The 19,571-nt window shown below is 44.0% G+C and overlaps 1 protein-coding gene and 2 pseudogenes across 1 annotated transcript in view; all 3 read right to left on the reverse strand.

Moving 5' to 3' along the window:
* Positions 1-348: 348 nt before the first annotated feature.
* Positions 349-19,571, reverse strand: part of CAGE1 (cancer antigen 1) — a 63,554-nt gene continuing 44,331 nt past the window's right edge. Inside the window, exons 12-14 of the mRNA XM_054557170.2 lie at positions 7,642-7,710; positions 3,475-3,514; positions 349-553 (exon numbers count right to left, since the gene is read on the reverse strand). Of these exons, the coding sequence (XP_054413145.2) occupies positions 512-553; positions 3,475-3,514; positions 7,642-7,710 (151 nt within the window). The 3' untranslated portion in view covers positions 349-511. The remainder of the gene's footprint in view (positions 554-3,474; positions 3,515-7,641; positions 7,711-19,571) is intronic.
* On the reverse strand, positions 13,203-14,042 carry LOC100440201 (small ribosomal subunit protein uS3-like; annotated as a pseudogene).
* Positions 13,766-17,586, reverse strand: LOC100439832 (probable inactive 1-aminocyclopropane-1-carboxylate synthase-like protein 2; annotated as a pseudogene).

The following is a 19,571-nucleotide window of genomic DNA, read 5'->3' on the forward strand; positions in this document are numbered from 1 at the left end:
CTCGATCTCCTGACCTCATGATCCACCTGCCTCGGCCTCCCAAAGTGCTGGGATTACAGGCATGAGCCACCACGCCTGGCCGCCCAGGCTCTTTTATCTGGGTTTTAATTCCAAAGGATTTCAGAGTTGGTGTCTTTTAAAATTTGGCTGGTATTATGAAGAATCTGCCTGGACAGAAAAAGGATGTCCTGCAGAGGAAATAAAAAGTTGAAGTGAAATCCATGACGATTTTTGTGCATCATTAAAGGCCTGATAAAATGGGAGTGGTATTCTGTGACAATATTTGACCAAAAAAACCACTGTATTCTTCTGTTTATGTTAAATAGAATATATTTGATTATTCACAGGAAGAAATTAGAAGAAAAGTAATCACATTTTTGGAATGTAAAACTTTACCCTTTATACAGATTTTAATACATCATCTGCATGGATTGATTTGGCTAGCATATGTAGTAATGACTCTTCCTGGAGTGGTTGACAACAATGATTACTGTTTAATCTTCAGGCTTGTTTAATCTAAATCATTTCTATTTTCTTTAAAAATAGCTGGCATCTAAAAATGAAAGGAAAAATGTTTCGTAAGTTTTGGGGAAAGACTAACATTCAGTGACAGAACCCCTAAACAGCCAATTTTTGATTACATATGGAAAAGGGGTGCAAAGTAAGCCTATAGATAGATGAATTCCACAGATAATACCAACACTATATTTTGTTTGTTTGTTTTGAGACAGAGTCTCGCTCTGTTACCCAGGCTGCAGTGCAGTGGTACAATCTCGGCTCACTGCAACCTCTGCCTCCCAGGTTCAAGCGATTCTCCTGCCTCTGCCTCCCAAGTAGCTGGGATTACAGGCACTCACCACCATGCCTGGCTATGTTTTGTATTTTCAGTAGAGACGGGGTTTCACCATGATGGCCAGGCTAGTCTTGAACTCCTGACCTCAAGTGATCTGTCCACCTCAGCCTCCCAAAGTGCTAGGATTATATTTTTGATAGAGACGGGGTATTGCCATGTTGTCCAGGCTGGTCTCGAACTCCTGACCTCAAGTTATCCACCCGCCTCAGCTTCCCAAAGTGTTGGGATTACAAGTGTGAGCCACCACACCTGGCCTCCAACACTATATTTTAACTGATATTTTTGTTTGTTTGTTTGTTTCAACCTTTTTCCCACTAAGGAACACCATGAAGAACAATGTGGATTGAGTTTCATCTTCCTTGGTTTGGTTGGCAATTGACAGACGTAGAAAAAGGAATAGAAGCAAGAATCTGAATAATCCAAAAGTGACTTACCAGCATGGCATAGTTAAAAATTGATAGTACTGGCTGGGCGCGGTGGCTCACACCTGTAATCCCAGCACTTTGGGAGGCTGAGGCAGGTGGACCACCTGAGGTCAGGAGTTTGAGACCAGCCTGACCAACATGGAGAAACCCCATCTCTACTAAAAATACAAAATTAGCTAGGCGTGGTGGTACCTGCCTGTAACCCCAGCTACTCGGGAGGCTGAGGCAGGAGAATCACTTGAACCCCGGAAGTGGAGGTTGCAGTGAGCCGAGATTGCACCATTGCACTCCAGCCTGGGCAACAAGAGTGAAACTCCGTCTAAAAAATAAATAAATAAATAAACCATTGACAGTATTAAGGCACCCTCTTAGTTCAACTATGAGAAAAGCTGGGTCTCAATGGCAGCATATGGAAGCATGCCCTATTGAGTGTCCCCTCATCCCCAAAGCTATGTTACAAATAGGCCATGGCATTTATGAACATACCCATGTCCTGGAATGGGACAGAGGTGGCAGCAGCTGTGTCTGGTCTTTGGGATCACTCCAGCAAGTGTAGCATTGGTCCTGGGTCCCAAGTCTAATATTCACTCCTACTTAGTATCTTTTATGAGATAGGTACTTGAGGATATCAAAATGAATATGAGACAATTCCTGTACTCAAAGAGTTCTAGTCAAGTCAAAGGACATGCAAGCAGAGAACTGTAATGCTGTGTCATAGGTGCTATCATGTCAAAGGGTATAGTGTGGGCACATGGGAGGAAGCAAGTCAGTTCCATTTGGGAGACAGAGCAGGAAAAGCTTCAGAGAGGAGGCAGAGCTTGAGCTGACAGGCGTTTGTGAGGTGGGAACTGAGTAAGTGAGAGAAAGAGTCGGGGAAGAACATACCAACTAGGAGAAGCTGCATGAGCAGTAACAAGAAAGCACAGAAATGACATACCATGCATAGAGGTAGGAAGTAGAATCATGGTTAGTAGAGGCTGAGAAGGGTAGTGAGGGGAGGATAGGGAGAAGTTGGTGAATGGATACAAAATTACAGCTAGATGGAAGGAATAAGTCCTAGTGTTCTATAACACTGCAGGGTAACTAGAGTTAACAATAATTTATTGGATATTTTCAAATAGCTAGAAGAGAGGATTGTGAATCCTCCCAACACAAAGAACTGATGAATGTCTGGAGTGATAGATTTGCTAATTACACTGATGTAATCATCACACATTGTGCACATGCATGGAAATACTACTCTGTATCCTGTGTGTGTGTGTGTGTGTGTGTATATATATATATATATATATTTTTTTTTTGAGACAGAGTCTCTCTCTGTCGCCCAGGCTGGAGTGTGGTGGTGAGATCTTGGCTCACTGCAACTTCCGCCTCTTGGATTCAAGCTATTCTTCTGCCTCAGCTGCCCAAGTAACTGGGATTACAGGCACACATCACAACATCTGGCTAATTTTCTGTATTTTTAATAGAGACGAGGTTTCCCCATGTTGGTCAGGCTGGTCTTGAACTCCTGAACTCAAGTGATCCACCCGCCTCGGCCTCCCAAAGTGCTGGGATTACAGGTGTGAGCCACTGCGCCCAGCCTGTATCCTATAAATATGTACAAGTAATATGCCAACTAAAAAGAAAAGAAAAAAAATCGCTTGTTTAGAAAGCTGCAGTTGGTTAGACGTGGCCAATATGCATGATGAGAAGGAGAAAGCAGTGAATGGTAAGAGTGGATAGGAGGGCCGGAGCCAGATCATAGGCGACTTTATACCATAAAGGAGCTCAGATTTGATCCAGAATGTGATTGGGAACCACTGAAGGGCTTTATGCAACGGAGGGGCATGAAAATATTTTGCTTTTTAAAGATCACTCTGTCTACTCTATGGAGGATGGCATGAAGGGGACCAAAACTGGAGGCAGAAACAATAATTAGGAAGTGAGTGCAACAGGTCATATGAGAAACGACAGAGGCTTGAAGCAGTAGCAGTGGGGATGGAGTGAAGGGGGCCCTACAAGGTTAGAGGGAGGGGTTTCCAATTATAGCACCAGCTATGACAGGAGATGGAAGAGCCCTCATCTGAGGACAGACGGGAAGGCTAGGTTGCACAGTATGGAAATGTGACTTCAGGAACTCCTATTAAATCTTGTGTTATTGTCAAATTACATGGAAATGTAAGATTCTTTATCATGATCATCAAGGTGACCTACCATGGTCATGGACTTTGGATGATTTTCTAAGCTTTTCGATCTGTAAGAAATAGAAAGAAAATAATGTAAAAAGGAGGAAGGGGGGACTGAAATAGTGAACGTGGTGAGCAAGTGTGCCATTATTTAGCATATTTTCCCCTCACTTTCAAGGAGAAATTGTCATTTAAGATGGAACTACGAGACCCTCAGAGATTAAGATCAAGCTTTTTGGTATATAACATGTGAATCATTCTCAGTGCATTTAAATAAAAACAATGAGGCAGGCTGCGGTGGCTCACACCTGTAATCCCAGCACTTTGGGAGGCCCAGGTGGGTGGATCACTTGAGGTCAGGAGTTCAAGACCAGCCTTGCCAACATGGTGAAACCCTGTCTCTACCAAAAATACAAAGATTACCTGGGCATGGTGGCACGCACCTGTAACCCCAGCTACTCACAAGGCTGAGGCAGGAGAATTGCTTGAGCCCGAGAGGTGGAGGCTGCAGTTAGCTAAGATCATGCCATTGCACTGCAGCCTGGGTAGCAGAGTGAGACTTCATCTCAAATAAAAAAATACATAAAATAAAATAACGATGAGGCACACTCTCACTACATTTAACATTTTCATAGATTTACTTAGGATATGATTCTGACTTGAAAACTTAACGAATTTCCTTGAAAGTCATGAAGAACTAGAGGCAAAAATAAAACATCTGAGGCTATTAAGATACTCGCTTTCATATCCTTATTTCCCACTATTTCCACTACTGAAGACAACTGGCAAAAGCAATGCCATAATTTTGAGAGGCTGCAGAGTAAGCTGAAGCTTGTTTGAGTGCCGAATATACTGAGATCAACTGGGCCAATCATCACAGGCTTCACAGAGGGTGGTGGCTGAAAGCTGATGTAGGTCTGGAGTTTTCTAACAAATGTCCTTCTTGGCTGGAAAGGGCTTTGAGAGCTCTCCTGCCCGTCTCACCCCCTGGCTTCTAGGCCAGTCTAAATCTATATAAATGGGCCTAGACTCCATTGTGAAGATAGGCCAAATATAAGTAAACAGAGGTCTGAACTGGTGAAACACATGTAAATTCATATTTAAATTTTCTTATTTTAAAATAAGCCTAGGAAAAAAATTCCATTGTTTCTCTCAGCAATTCAGAGAAGATCCATCTTCAGTATAAATTAGCATTTACTGAGCATCTGTGGTATGCCAAGGATCAGATCACATTTTTTCATTCTGGGGAAAAAGTCATAGTTAACTTATCACTTGCAAATGCTAGTTTAAATCTGCCAAGGGTTTTCTATTTTCTTTCTCTCTTTCTCTCTTTCTTTTTTTACATCTTTAATGAAATGACCTTGGAAATAACAAAGATTTCCATGACACCAACACTATGGTTTTTGGGGTCGCAGTAAGAGACACAGAATTACATCTGTAATTAACATGAATACCAACATGTCAAGCCGTGGTTTATTACATGGCAAACAAAATCAAGAAAGCAACCATCAAACAAAAGAGACCTGTAAGTCTGGACAAGGCAAATCCCAGGATAGCATATGAGAACAGCTGCTACTTCAGTGCAGGGTTTCTGGCGTAACCAATTATAAGGCTACCAAAGACTGTTCCAATATCAGCACCAGAACCAGCCACTCCTAATGTTGCAGTGCCTGCACCATTACATTTCACACCAGTCTCAATGTCTCTGCTGATTGCACTGGTTTGAAACTCCCTTTGGTTTAGCTGAGACACACCATTCTGGGCCCCATTAAATACTATAGAGCCCTCTCCAGGTCTGTATGCAACTCTACGGCGTTTAAGATAGAACTTCAGAGCGGGGGTGCAGGCGAGCTTGGCATAGGCAAACATCTTAAACTCTTCGAGGTGGTGCGGCTGGAGGACTTGAGTGACAGGAGACTTGGGCTCCTCTCCCGCTTCCTCTCCCCCTGGGAAGTGGCAGTGGTAGCGGTGGTGGCAGCAGTGGCAGCAGAGGTTGAAGGAATGGGCCTCCGATTTTCAAAACAGTTGTATTTGCAAATGGTATGTTGAACAAACGTGACTTATGACAAAATCAAAATGCAACTTTAATTTTGGTCTTCCATTTCTACTTTAAGCTTTTTGCACTCAGAGAAGCTTTTCCTTTGCCCTTCCTTGGATGAATACACAGCAGGGCCAATGCTTCTTTTGCTTACTCTAAAGTAACAGTCTTCACTGTGAGGCATAAACAGTCTCAATTCATTAGGTATACTGTACTCTCTTAATATTAATCAATCCTTTAATCTTCACTCAAAAGCAGGGCTTCTCCTCCCCATCTATCAGTTCAGGTCTGTAGCTGATGGACACCACTGTCTTTGGAGGCCAGTTTCCTCTTTTTGCTCATTTCCCTCTCCATTTGTAGGAGGAGGGCAAAGGCCACAGGACAGCTCATACTTGGCTGGGTGGCTTCAGAGTCTCGGCTTGGCAATTGGCTAATGCTGATTCTTTCTCTTTGGAGCTTGCCGTTGCTGGGGATCTCTGTCCTGCAGTTCCCTGGACCTACGAGGAGGCATTTCTCCTCTGGGTGATCACTCGATACTCTATCAGCCCCGAAGAATCTGGCATTCTCTTCTAGTTTCTTGCTTCCAGGCCTCCTTGGGCAGAGCTGAAGATAACTCAACTCTCAACTGCATGGTTCTTAAGGGGTTATCACACCCATCCTTTGTCTCAACAAGCTCAGAGAGAAAAGCTATCCAACACAGCCCCTCTGCTGAGCAGCCACAGCTTGCCTTAGTTTTCTTATGCATGAATGAGTCACCAGTCCTCTGTGTTTCCCAACTTTTAGGGAACACGTTTCAAAGCTCTCTAGGTGATTCCCTGGAAACTCCTCATAAGGCTTTAGGTAAAAGAGGTAGAATTACCTGGGAGACAGGAACTCATGACACGACGGATTCGAAGAAATCCTTCTCCAATCTTCCCTACTCTCCATACTTTTATATCTTGGATCTGGCCAAGAGATAGGAGTCATGGAAGGGGTTCTCTGAAATCATTTATTTCAGAAACTCTGCACATGGGAAAAACTCACTCTCACTTTGGGAACTGGTAACAGTTTTATTAGCACCTAAGGAACTGGGCTAGAAAGAGTCACATTTTAACATACTGCTATGTTCTTTTTTTTTTTTTTTTTCTTTTCTTGAGATGGAGTTTTTGCCCTGTTGCCCAGGCTGTAGTGCAGTGGCACGATCTCAGCTCACTGCAACCTCTGCCTCCCGGGTTCAAGCGATTCTCCTGCCTCAGCCTCCTGAGTAGCTGGGATTATAGGTGCCCACCACCATGCCTGGCTAATTTTTGTATTTTTAGTAGAGACAGGGTTTCACCATGTTGGCCAGGCTAGTCTTGAACTCTTGACCTCAAGTGATCCACCCGCCTCAGTCTCCCAAAGTGCTAGGATTACAGGCATGAGCCACCGTGCCCTACCTATACTGCTATGTTCTTAATCAACCACACAGGGTTTATGCATACATCTTGTAGCATCAGATATTGAGCCTCTTCTAAAATAGCAGACTGTAAGGCTTAATGTTACTGTAAGAAAATATGGTGGTAAAATACAGAGCAGGGCAAGTAGTTTTGTTGTAGACAAAAATCTTAGCCCATAATCTTTATAGTTTCTTCCTTAGAGTGACTGTACATTCCATGAAAGCAGGGAATCTGGCTTTCCATTTCAGGTTCTACAAAAAACATTAATTAAGCAACTACTTTATGCTAGGCAAAACATGAAGCACTTTCATATAATTATCTTGTTTACCTTAAATTGAGATAAGAAAAAGTTTTTTTTAAGTATTATCTAACTATCTATCTATCTATCAATATATACATTTTTTTTTGAGACAGAGTCCCACTCTGTTGCTCAGGCTGGAGTGCAGTGGCACGATCTTGGCTCACTGCAACCTCCGTCTCCCAGGTTCAAGCGATCCTCCTGCCTCAGCCCCCCAGTAGCTGGGATTACAGGCACGTGCCACCATGCCTGGCTAATTTTCGTATTTTTAGTAGAGATGGGGTTTTGCCATGTTGGCCAGGCTGGTCTTGAACTCCTGACCTCAGGTGATCCACCCACCTTGGCCTCCCAAAGTGCTGGGATTACAGGCGTGAGCCACTGCACTTGGCCGTATTACCTATATTTTAAAGACATTATTAATTTAAAAAATAAAGGGAAACTTACCTTGGTTTTCTGGCTTTTTCTCTGGGCTTTCTAATTAAATCCTCTAAATGTTTATTTCTCTCTTCCAAACTGAAAGAAGAAACAATTGAATTTTATGACTAAAATTGACTTTTCTAGACCAATATTTTGTTAGATTCACTGGAGGATTTTAGTAGATAAAAATAGGTAATCTAATTATCTATATGCTATCCAACCACCTAACCATATAGAAACTTGGGATTCTTTCCTAGCAACTAAAAATTATTCTATCAGTTTTTCCCTTTATAGGTTCCAGTGGCGAAGAAGGAAAGTAGACAGTAGCAAATATATAAAGCAGCATTCAGATATTCTCCCATTTGCTTACACAGTGGTTTACTCATACTGATCCTTCTATATGAGTAAATCCAATATGATCCTGGGGGTAACATGTTAAAAACAAAACTCCTGGCTAGACATGGTGGTTCACACCTGTAATCCCAGCACTTTGGGAGGCTGAGGCAGGCGAGTCTCTTGAGCCCAGGAGTTCGTGACTAGCCTGGGCAACATGGTGAAATTGTGTCTCTACAAAAATACAAAAATTAGCCGGGCATGGTGGCACATGCCTGTGATCCCAGCTACTTGGGAGGCTGAGCCGGGAGGATTGCTTGAGCCCAGGAGGTGGAGGTTGCGGTGAGCCAAGATCGTGCCACTGCACTTCAGCCTGGGACACAGCTAGACTCTGTCTCAAAAAAAAAAAAAAGAAAGAAAGAAAAGAAAAGAAAAAACCCAAAAAACCCTGAGCTAGAAACAGCTTAACATGGGAAAATATGTGATAGCATTACAAGACCGTCACAAACCCATTTTTCCATCCAGGGAGGTTGTATGAGCTTCCTGTGGCTGCTGCAACAAATCAACACAAATTCTGTGGCTTAAAACACCATACGTTTATTGTCTTCTGGAGGTCAGAAGTCCAAAATAAGCTTCATCGGCCTGAAATCAAGGTGTTGGCAGGGATGTGCAGCCTCTAGAAGCTCGAGAGGAGAATCCTTTGCCTGGCCTCATCCAGCATCTGGAGGCCGTCCTCATTCCTGAGGGGGCTCGGCCCCACATCACACCACCTTTTCTCCCCGTTTCCACTGCATGTTGACTCTTTATCTTCTGTCATCAAATCTCTCTCTGCCTCCCCCCTCTTATAAGGACCCTTGTGATTGCATTTAGGGCCCACTCAGATAATCCAAAATAATCTCCGCCACTCAAGATGTAATCACATCTGCAAGGCTCTTTTGCTATATAAGGTAACGGTCACAGGTTCTAGTGATTAGAACTTGGATATCTTTGGGCCATTCCTCAGCCTACTGTAGAGGATAAATAGACCTGAGAGGATATGAAATTCTACTGCAGAGGTCTAAACTCAAACGCCTATAGAAGGGTCAGGCAGGTATGTGAAATTAGCGAAGCCAGCTAAATGGTGATTCAGACAAACCAAAAAGCATACACTCCTAGGCCTTGCCTAAAAGAAGCTGCTACTTAGCTCTTGACAAATGTTGCCATGTGAGAATGCTGCAGCCATGAGATCAGATCTTCTTGTTTTATTTATTTTTAAAGTTTTATTATTTAGAGACAGAGTCTCACCCTGTCATTCAGGCTGGAATGTAGTGGTGCTATCACAGCTCACTGCAGCCTCAAACTCCCAGGCTGAAGCAATCCTCAGCCTCCTGAGTAGCTAGGACTGCAGGTGCATGCCACCACACCTGACTAATTGTTTTAATATTTTGTGGAGACAAGAGTCTTGCTATGTTGCCCAAGCTGGTCTTGAACTCCTGGCCTCAAGCTATCTTCCCGCCTCAGCCTCCCAAAGTGCTGGGATTGTAGGCATGAGCCACCATGCTCAGCCTACTCTTGTTTTTAAAGAGGAGATATAAATCTATATTTTTACAGAATTATCTTCCCTTTTCAATTTTGGCAATTAATTTAAAAAATACGTTAAATATTATATGGACAAAACACATATACCCCAGAATATAACTTGTAGGTTGTCATTTTGAAACTTATACTCTTTCTTTCAGAGATATCAGGCTTTTGTTTTAAAGGGATAAAGAGAAGTTGTCAAACCCAGGAACAGAAGATAATGTGAAACAGACTCTGTGTATACCAAAAGCCTGAGTCTATCATGCTTTATTATCAGAGAAACAACATGGAATAAGTCTTCTGTATTTCTAGAATTGAAAAGAATGAGCCCAACTCCTGAAGGAGGGAGATATCCAAGGAAAGAAAGTGAAAAGTTTTTCCAAGTGTGCAACAAGGCAACAGTGGAATATATTGACACTGTGCTCCCGTTTGTAGAGCTGCAGGCAAAAAGCTATAATCTAAGCCTACCTAAATGGAGTCCTTGGTTTATTTTGGAGGAAATCATGTCCTCTGTAGAGGCCACGGGAGAACTCTGCTGAGAGCTAGGCAAGCAAAGCAGCACCACTGAATGGAGTATAATAAGTACTTTGATTTGCATTTAATGACATGAGTGTATTTCTTTCTTTTTTTTCTTTTAAGACAGAGTCTTGATCTGTCGCCAAGACTGGAATGCAGTGGCACAATCTCAGCTCATTGCAACCTCCGCCTCCCTGGTTCAAGTGATTCTCATGCCTCAGCTTCCCAAGTAGCTGGGATTACAGGTATATGCCACCATGCTTGGCTAATTTTTGTATTTTTAGTAGACATGGGATTTTGCCATATTAACTAGTCTGGTGTCGAACTCCTGGACTCAAGTGATCCTCTCACCTTGGCCTCCCAAAGTGCTGGGATTACAGGCATGAGCCACCACGCCCAGCTGACATGAACATATTTCATGTGCTTATTTGCCATCCATATACTTTCTTGGTAGAATCTCTACTAAAATCTTCGCCCATTTTTATTGGGTTATTTGTTTTCTTATGACTGAGTTTTGAGAGTTCATTACATCTGGATAGAAGTTCTTTATCAGATACACGATTTACAAATATATTCTTCCAGACTATGGCTTGTCTCTTGATCTGTTAACAGTGTCTTTAGAGAGCAGTTTGAGGCTGGGCGAGGTGGCTCACACCTGTAATCCCAGCACTTTGGGAGGCCGAGGTGGGCAGATCATGAGGTCAGGAGTTCAAGACCAGCCTGGCCAACATGGTGAAACCCCGTCTCTACTAAAAATACAACCAAAAAAATTAGCCTGGTGTGGTGGCGTGCGCCTGTCATCCCAGCTACTTGAGAGGCTGAGGCAGGAGAATCACTTGAACCCAGGAGACAGAGGTTGCAGTGAGCCAAGATTGCACCACTGCCCTCTAGCCTGGGTGAGAGAGTGAGACTCTGTCTCAAAAAAAAAAAAAAAAAAAAGAAGAGCAGTTTTAAACTTTGATGAAGTCAAATTTATCAAAATTTTCTCTAATGAATCATGCTTTTAGTGACATGTCTAAGAAATTGTTGCCTAACCCAAAGTTATAGAAATTTTCTCATATGTTTTCTTCTAGATGTTTTATGGTTTTAGCCTTTATCTTCGGGTATATTATCCATTTTGAGTTTACTTCGTATGTGGTGGAGTGTATAAATCAAAGTTAATTTTTTTGAAAATCGGCAATGATTTCAGCACCATTTGTTGAGAAGGCTACCCTTTTTCCACTTCGTTGCCTTTGTACCTTTGTCAAAAATCACTTGTCCATATATGTATGGGTCCAGGTCTGCATTCCCTGGTCTGTTCCATTGATTTTTATATTTTTACACCAATGCTACACTGTTCTGATTATTGTAGCTCTATAAAAAGTCTTAGAATCAGAGTTTCCCTCCCATTTTATCCTTCTTTATCAGCGTTCTTTCGGCTATTCTATGTCTTTGAATTTCCATATGAGTTTAGAATCAGCTTGTTAAGTTTATTTAAAATTAGAATTGCACTGAATCAATAAATGAACCTGGGGAAAATCTTAACAAAATTGACCCATGAAAGAGATATACCTCTCCATTTATTTAACTCTTCTTTACTTTCTCTCAATGATGTTTTGTAATTTTTAGTTTATGAGTCTTTTACATACTTTCACCAAATTTATCCTTATGTAGTTCATATTTTTGATGCTATCAGAAAGGTGTCTTAATCTCTGATTGTCTGTTGCTAGTATATAAAAATACAACTTTTACATGTTGATATTGGATCCTGCAACCTTGCTAATCTTAATAGTCCTAGTAACTTTTTTGTAGATTCCATCAGATTCTCTACATAGATGATCATGTGTCTGTGAATACATGCATTTTTGCTTCATGTCCTATCTGGATGAGTTTTATTTTTCTTGCCTGATTGTACTGGACAGAACTTCCAGTACAATGTGAATGTACTGGAATGTCTTGTTCCTGATGATGAGAAAGCATTTAGTCTATCATAATTAAGTATAATGTTAGTAGGCTTTTTTTTTTGTTTTTTTTTTACTTTTTTTTTCTTTTATTATTATTATACTTTAGGTTTTATGGTACATGTGCACAATGTGCAGGTAAGTTACATATGTATACATGTGCCATGCTGGTGCGCTGCACCCACCAAATCGTCATCTAGCATTAGGTATATCTCTCAATGCTATCCCTCCCCCCTCCCCCCACCCCACAACAGTCCCCAGAGTGTGATGTTCCCCTTCCTGTGTCCATGTGTTCTCATTGTTCAATTCCCACCTATGAGTGAGAATATGCGGTGTTTGGTTTTTTGTTCTTGCGATAGTTTACTGAGAATGATGATTTCCAATTTCATCCATGTCCCTACAAAGGACGTGAACTCATCATTTTTTATGGCTGCATAGTATTCCATGGTGTATTCCAAGCTGCCGACTTGCTGTTTGATCTCAGACTGCTGCGCTAGCAATCAGCGAGACTCCGTGGGCGTAGGACCCTCTGAGCCAGGTGCGGGCTATACTCTCCTGGGGCCCCGTTTCCTAAGCCCGTCGGAAAAGCACAGTATTCGGGTGGGAGTGGCCCGATTTTCCAGGTGCCGTCTGTCACCCCAGGAAGGGGAACTCCCTGACCCCTTGCGCTTCCCGAGTGAGGCAATGCCTCGCCCCTGCTTCGGCTGGCGCACGGTGCGCTCATCCACTGACCTGCGCCCACTGTCTGGCACTCCCTAGTGAGATGAACACGGTACCTCTGATGGAAATGCAGAAATCACCCGTCTTCTGCGTCGCTCGCGCTGGGAGCTGTAGACCGGAGCTGTTCCTATTCGGCCATCTTGGCTCCTCCCCTAGTAGGCTTTTTGTAGGTGCTCTTTGTCCTTATTGAGACAGTTCCTTTCTTTTCCTAGGTTGTTTAGGTTTTCTCATGAAGAATGATGTTGGATTTTGTCAAACGGTTTTTCTGTCTGTCAAAATTATCATATGCTTTTTCTTTTTTAGTTTTTCACATATGCTAACTAACGTTGGTGGATACATAAAGCTGGCCCTTTTTTGCTATATAAGGTAACATTCACAGATTCTAGGGATTAGAACATGGATTTGCCATTTACTTTTACCTGCCATTTTTAGCAGTATACACTGTACCCAATTTGTAATCTTTTATCCCTCACCCCCTTCCACCCTTTCCCCCAAGTCCCCAAAGTCCACTGTATCATTCTTTCTTTTCTTTTCTGTCTTTGTACAGTATTTTATTAAAGGTCTTTACAGAGCAACATCCAGACTCCAGAATACAGCTGCCAAGGAGATCCTGTTATGCTGTGGGGACTGGCTGGGGCACGGCAGGAGGCTCTGGCTTCCCACCCTTCTGTTCTGAGATGGGGGTGGTGGGCAGTATCTCATCTTTGGGTTCCACGATGCTCACGTGGTCAGGCAGGGGCTTCTTAGGTCCAATCTTACCAGTTGGGTCCCAGGGCAGCATGATCTTCACCTTGATGCCCAGCACACCCTTTCTGAGCAACACGTGGCGCACAGCAGTGTCAACGTCGTAGTTAACAGGGTCTCTGCTGTGGATCATCAGGCCATCCACAAACTTCATGGATTTAGCCCTCTGTCCTCAGAGTTTCCCAGACACCATGACCTCACAGCCTTTGGCCCCACTTTCCATGATGAACCACAACACACCATAGCAGGCCCTCCACACAGCAAGCCCTCCTAGGAGTTTGTAACGCAGAGACTCTGCCTGGGCAATGCACACAGACCCCTAGTGGCCACCTTTTCAGCATAAAGCTCTACACTGCCCTCTGGAGAGCCAAACCTCTTCTGAACTACAGCAGTCAGTTCCCGAATCTGCCGGCCCTTCTCACCAAGAACATTCTGTGTTCTGGTAGCTAAGATAATGATTTCTGTCCTGGTTGGTGTAACTCGCACCTCAACTCCAGAGTAGCCATCTTCAGCCAGCTCCTGAGTAAGAAACTCATTCATTTCAGCTTAGAAGATGCCATCAATGACAAACTTCCTCTTCTTGGAAACTTGTATGGCCATCTTGCCGCCATGCTCCACTGAAAGGAAAGGCACTGTATCATTCTAATGCCTTTGTGTCCTCATAGCTTAGCTCCCACTTACGAGTGAGAACATATGATGTTTGGTTTTCTATTCCTGAGCTACTTCACTTAGAATAATGGTCTCCAATTCCATCTAGGTTGCTGTGAATGCCATTATTTCATTCCTTTTTATGGCTGAATAGTATTCCGTGGTGTATATATATACCACAATTTCCTTATTCATTCATTGATTGATGGGCATTTGGGCTGGTTCCATATTTTTGTAATTTCAAATTGTGCTGCTATAAACATGCATGTGCAAGTATCTTTTTTGAATAATGACTTCTTGTCCCCTGGGTAGATACCCAGTAGTGGGATTTCTGGATCAAATGGTAGTTCTACTTTTAGTTCTTTAAAGACTCTCCACACTGTTTTCCATAGTGGTTATACTAGTTTACATTTCCACCAGCAGTGTAGAAGTGTTTCCTTTTTACCCCATCCTTGACAACATCTGTTATTTTTTGATTATGGTCATTCTTGCACGAGTAAGGTAGCATCACATTGTGGTTTTGATTTGCATTTCCCTGATCATTAGTGATGCTGAGCATTTTTTCATATGTTTGTTGGCCATTTCCATATCTTCTTTTAAGAATTGTCTATTCATGTCCTTAGCCCACTTTTTGATGGGATTTTTTTTTCTTGTTAATTTGTTTGAGTTCCTTGTAGATTCTGTATATTAGTCCTTTGTCAGATGTACAGAGTGTGAAGGTTTTCTCCCACTCTGTGGGTTGTCTGTTTACTTTGCTGATTATTGCTTTTGCTGTGCAGAAACTTTTAATTAAGTTCCACCTATTTATCAGTTTTTTTAAGAGAATATAGAACTTATTAGATATTGAATATAAAAATCAACCATCTAAATAGGGGCCCAGGGAGCTTCCTTTATTTCTTTAGGTGCCTCCAGGCCTTCCCACCCCAACCCCAATAAAAAAATTTTGCATATATAATGGCTAGCAAAGACTAAAAAGATGCAAAGCTTCCAAAGACAGCAGGCACTCAGCTTAAGGAGGGTGATGACTGGGTCAGATGAGATCTTCCTGGAGGAACCCACCATTTTCTTAGTCGCAGCACCGACAAAAATACACCCCAGCCTTCTGAACCAGGGGCTGACATTAGGGGGTCCCTGAGCAAGTGACGGGCTGGAGCTACTCATTGGGAGGCAGACAGTCTACTCCCTCAATGCATCCTCCAACTGCTTCACTATCAAAGCCTGCTTCTGTTCCTGTAGCACACCACAGAACTGACGCATGGCCAATTTTAGCCGGGGGAGCTTGTCTGCAAAGATGAGGTGGAACCGGCCTGGCTCCTTATACATGCAGGCTTTGCCACGGGATAACAACAGCTTGTTGTCCAGGAAGCGGAGAGAGGAGCTGTTGCTCTTCAAATGTACAGGGATCCAGGTACTTTTTCAAGTTGATCCAGATATAGAGGCCAGAGCTGCAGCTGTGAAAGGGGATCTCCAATGCCTTTAGCTTGGCAGTGATGTACTTGTGAGCTTCCCACAGCCGGTAGTTATTGGTGGGCAGGTACACTTTGTCAATCCATTCTGTGTTCTGGAGCAGTTGACACAGCTTGTGCTGGGTGAAGCCAGAGATACTCTGGAGGTAGCCAAAGATGCTCACAGCAGAAGCCATCTCCTTGTTGTGGGTGTAAACAGAGCACCAAAGCAGAAGCCAGAGATGCCAAAATCCTTACTGGTGTCCCAGATCACATGGGTCCTGTTGTGATCAGGCAGACTTTTCATGCTTAGGACACTGTGGAATGTGATGGATTCATCAAAAACACAGACAGCATGTAAATCTCACTATGATCACATGTAGGTTATACCTCTTGGCAAATTCCAGGTATTCCATCGCGAGTCTGAGGAGTAGATGTCACCCAGAAGATTCTGAGGGTTGATTAGCACAAGGCCTCGGACCTTTTTCCCCTCAAGCCTAGCTTCAAGCAGGGCTTCCTCTAACTTGTCCATAGTGAGGTGGAAAGGATGGGTGTTTGTAACAGTGATCTCACTCTCCAGGTGGACAGGAATCAACTCAACCTTCACGTACAGGCAGGAGCTAAAGTCAAAGCCACTATAGAAGGGAGCAGGGACCAGGAAGGCCTTGCCTGGATCACACAGAACCATGGCCAGTGCAGAGAAGACAGAGCAGCAGCCATTTAGAACAACCACATTTTCTGGATCAAGTCGGGCAGGTGCCTTGCACTAGTAGGTCAGGAACTGGGCCACTTCTTCTTGCAGGAACGGGTGCCCTCTCCAATCAGGGTACTGCAGCAAGATGTCCTCAATGCAGTTCATGTCACTTTCTTGCAATCTTTCAGTCATCAGATCTATGCACAGCTTGTTCTCACTGGTGCCAAGGTTAACGAAGCTCAAGGTGTTCTTGTCCTTATGCTATTTGTCTTTTTGGTAGGCATTGTAGTCCTGGAAGCTCGACTAATAGAAGACAGAGATGTCAATCCCACAGTTGGATAGGTCACGGCTGATGAAGGCAGCTTCACAATCACTCAGTTGGGGAACTGGATCAGGCTGCCTGGACAGTTGGGCCCCCTGCCCATATCTGACATCACCCCTAGAGTCCTGGGAAGGAAGAGGCACTTGGAGCTCCAGGCCACTTATGGTCCCAGACTATAGGAGCTGGATCATCTGGCACATTAAGCGACCCAGAAGGGCTTCATGCTCACGGATGGCCTGAGTGTGCCTCCATTCTTCCAGCGGCAGGCCCTGCCTGCTCACCAGCTGCACGAAGTACTCCCTCATGGTCTGCCGCAAGTGCAGCATCATCTCAACAGCTGGGTATAGATGCTCTGGTATCTGAGGACCTGGCCTCTCATCTGGCCAGACGGCACAGGAAGGGTGTCTGACTGATGACTCATACTCCGGGTATCTGTAGTGGCCCCTGCAGGCTGGCTGGCACCTCTGTCTCTGTTTTCACTTATTTTCTCTCCAGTCTAAAGCCTGACTGAGAAACTATCCTTGACTGTCAGTGCTCAGGGACCTGCTCTGCCACCCTTCTCCACAATGAATGTGTTAATCATTGTTTTTGTTGCATTTGCTTTTGGGTTCTTGGTCATGAAGTCTTTGCTTAAGCCAATGTCTAGAAGGGTTTTTCTGATGTTATCTTCTAGGATTTTTATATTTTCAGATCTTAGATTTAAGTCCTTGATCCATCTTGAGTTGATTTTTGTATAAGGTGAGAGATGAGGATCCAGTTTCATTCTTCTACATGCGGCTTGCCAATTATCCCAGCACCATTTGTTGAATAGGGTGTGATTTCCCCACTTATGTTTTTGTTTGCTTTGTTGAAAATCAGTTGGGTGTATTTATGCCAACCTTTTTTTCATTAAAAAAGAAGCCTGGCCAACATACTGAAACCCTGTCTCTACTAAAAATACAAAAAAAAATAGCCAGGTGTGGTGGTGCACACCTGTAATCCCAGCTACTTGGGAGGCTGAGGCAGGAGAATCGCTTGAACCCGGGAGGTGGAGGTTGCAGTGAGCTGAGATGGCACCACTGCACTCCAGCCCAGGTGACAGTGTGAAACTCTGTCTCAAAAAAAAAAAAAAAAAAAAAAAGAAAAGAAAAAGAAGTCAAAGAAATACAATGGGATTGTGACTATAAATAAGGGCAGTACTAATGTTATTTTTACTATATACTGAAATGCAGCTTTCTGTGGGGTTTACAAGTTTTAGGGATAAACAAATGTTCACCTTATTCTCTGTGATCAAGGTATAAAATGACACGGATTTTTAAAAGAATGTTCAATCCAATCAAACTTTTTGATCATCCTGTACTCAAACTATCATGAAACTTAGAAAGAAAGGTTGTGGATTTACACTGAAATTTTCTGTGATTTTTGATATGGTTTTGCATGGAAAAACATTTACAGGGGCTTCATGTGGGTGGAAAGCACAGTTGCCATGAGAGGGCAGTGAGTTGTCATTTATGAATTCAGTGTTGTCTGTAGGAGATATGGCATGGAAGTATCCTTCTAGGACTCTGTTGGTATTCTGTGGATGGTGAATAGTAAAGAAGTTAATGCAGAAGACTTTGATGAGTGACTTCAAAAACTACAGATTATGATCAGGGATCATATGATGGGTAGGAATGGAATAGAAGATCACCTTGAATAACAAGGTAGCAGGGCTTGATAAAATGGGAAGCCAGGACAGGAAATGAACTGGGACATTTTTATAAGAGGATCCATCTCTCACCAGGATGATGTAATGATTGTGATGGGGACAAAGGTAGAACAAGTCTCACATTTTGTAGGCAGGTGTTCCTTCCTACAAAGGAAGGAATGGGATAGATTCATCAAAAACACAGACAGTACATAATGTTGTTTGGAGCAGGGACTTCTACATCTGAAACAGACAGATCTGCACATAAGTGTTAGAGAGAAAGTGGTGAGAGGTGACAGCGTGCTGGCAGTCCTCATAGCCCTTGCTCGCTCTCGGCGCCTCCTCTGCCTGGGCTCCCACTTTGGTGGCACTTAAGGAGCCCACCGCTGCACTGTGGGAGCCCCTTTCTGGGCTAGCCAAGGCCAGAGCCGGCTCCCTCAGCTTGCAGGGAGGTGTGGAGGAAGAGGCACGAGCGGAAACCGGGGCTGGGCGTGGCGCTTGCGGGCCAGGTGGAGTTCCGGGTGGGCGTGGGCTTGGCGGCCCCGCACTCGGAGCAGCCGGCCCTGCCCGCCTGGGCAATGAGAGGCTTAGCACCTAGGCCAGCGGCTGCGGAGGGTGTACTGGGTCCCCCAGCAGTGCCAGCCCACAGGCGCTGCGCTCGATTTCTCACCTGGCCTTAGCTGCCTTCCCGCGGGGCAGGGTTCGCGACCTGCAGCCCGCCATGCCTGAGCCTCCCACCCACTCCATGGGCTCCTGTGTGGCCCAGCCTCCGCGATAAGTGCCGCCCCCTGCTCCACGGAGCCCAGTCCCTTGCTCCACGGTGCCTAGTCCCATCGACCACCCAAGGGCTGAGGAGTGCGGGCGCACAGCACAGGACTGGCAGGCAGCTCCACCTGTAGCCCCCGTGCGGGATCCACTGAGTGAAGCCAGCTGAGCTCCTAAGTCTGGTGGGAACGTGGAGAACCTTTATGTCTAGCTCAGGGATTGTAAATACACCAATCGGCACTCTGTATCTAGCTCAAGGTTTGTAAACACACCAATCAGCACCCTGTGTCTAGCTCAGGGTTTGTGAATGCACCAATCAACACTCTGTAACTAGCTACTCTGGTGGTACCTTGAAGAATCTTTGTGTTGACACTCTGTATCTAGCTAATCTGGTGGGGATGTGGAGAACCTTTGTGTCTAGCTCAGGGATTGTAAACGTACCAATCAGTGCCCTGTCAAAACAGACCACTCAGCTCTACCAATCAGCAGGATGTGGGTGGGGCCAGATAAGAATAAAAGCAGGCTGCCTGAACGAGCAGTGACAACCTGCTCGGGTTCATCTTCCACACTGTGGGAGCTTTGTTCTTTTTCTCTTTGCAATAAC

This window comes from Pongo abelii, chromosome 5, assembly GCF_028885655.2.
Source record: "Pongo abelii isolate AG06213 chromosome 5, NHGRI_mPonAbe1-v2.0_pri, whole genome shotgun sequence".
Taxonomy (NCBI): Eukaryota; Metazoa; Chordata; class Mammalia; order Primates; family Hominidae; genus Pongo; species Pongo abelii.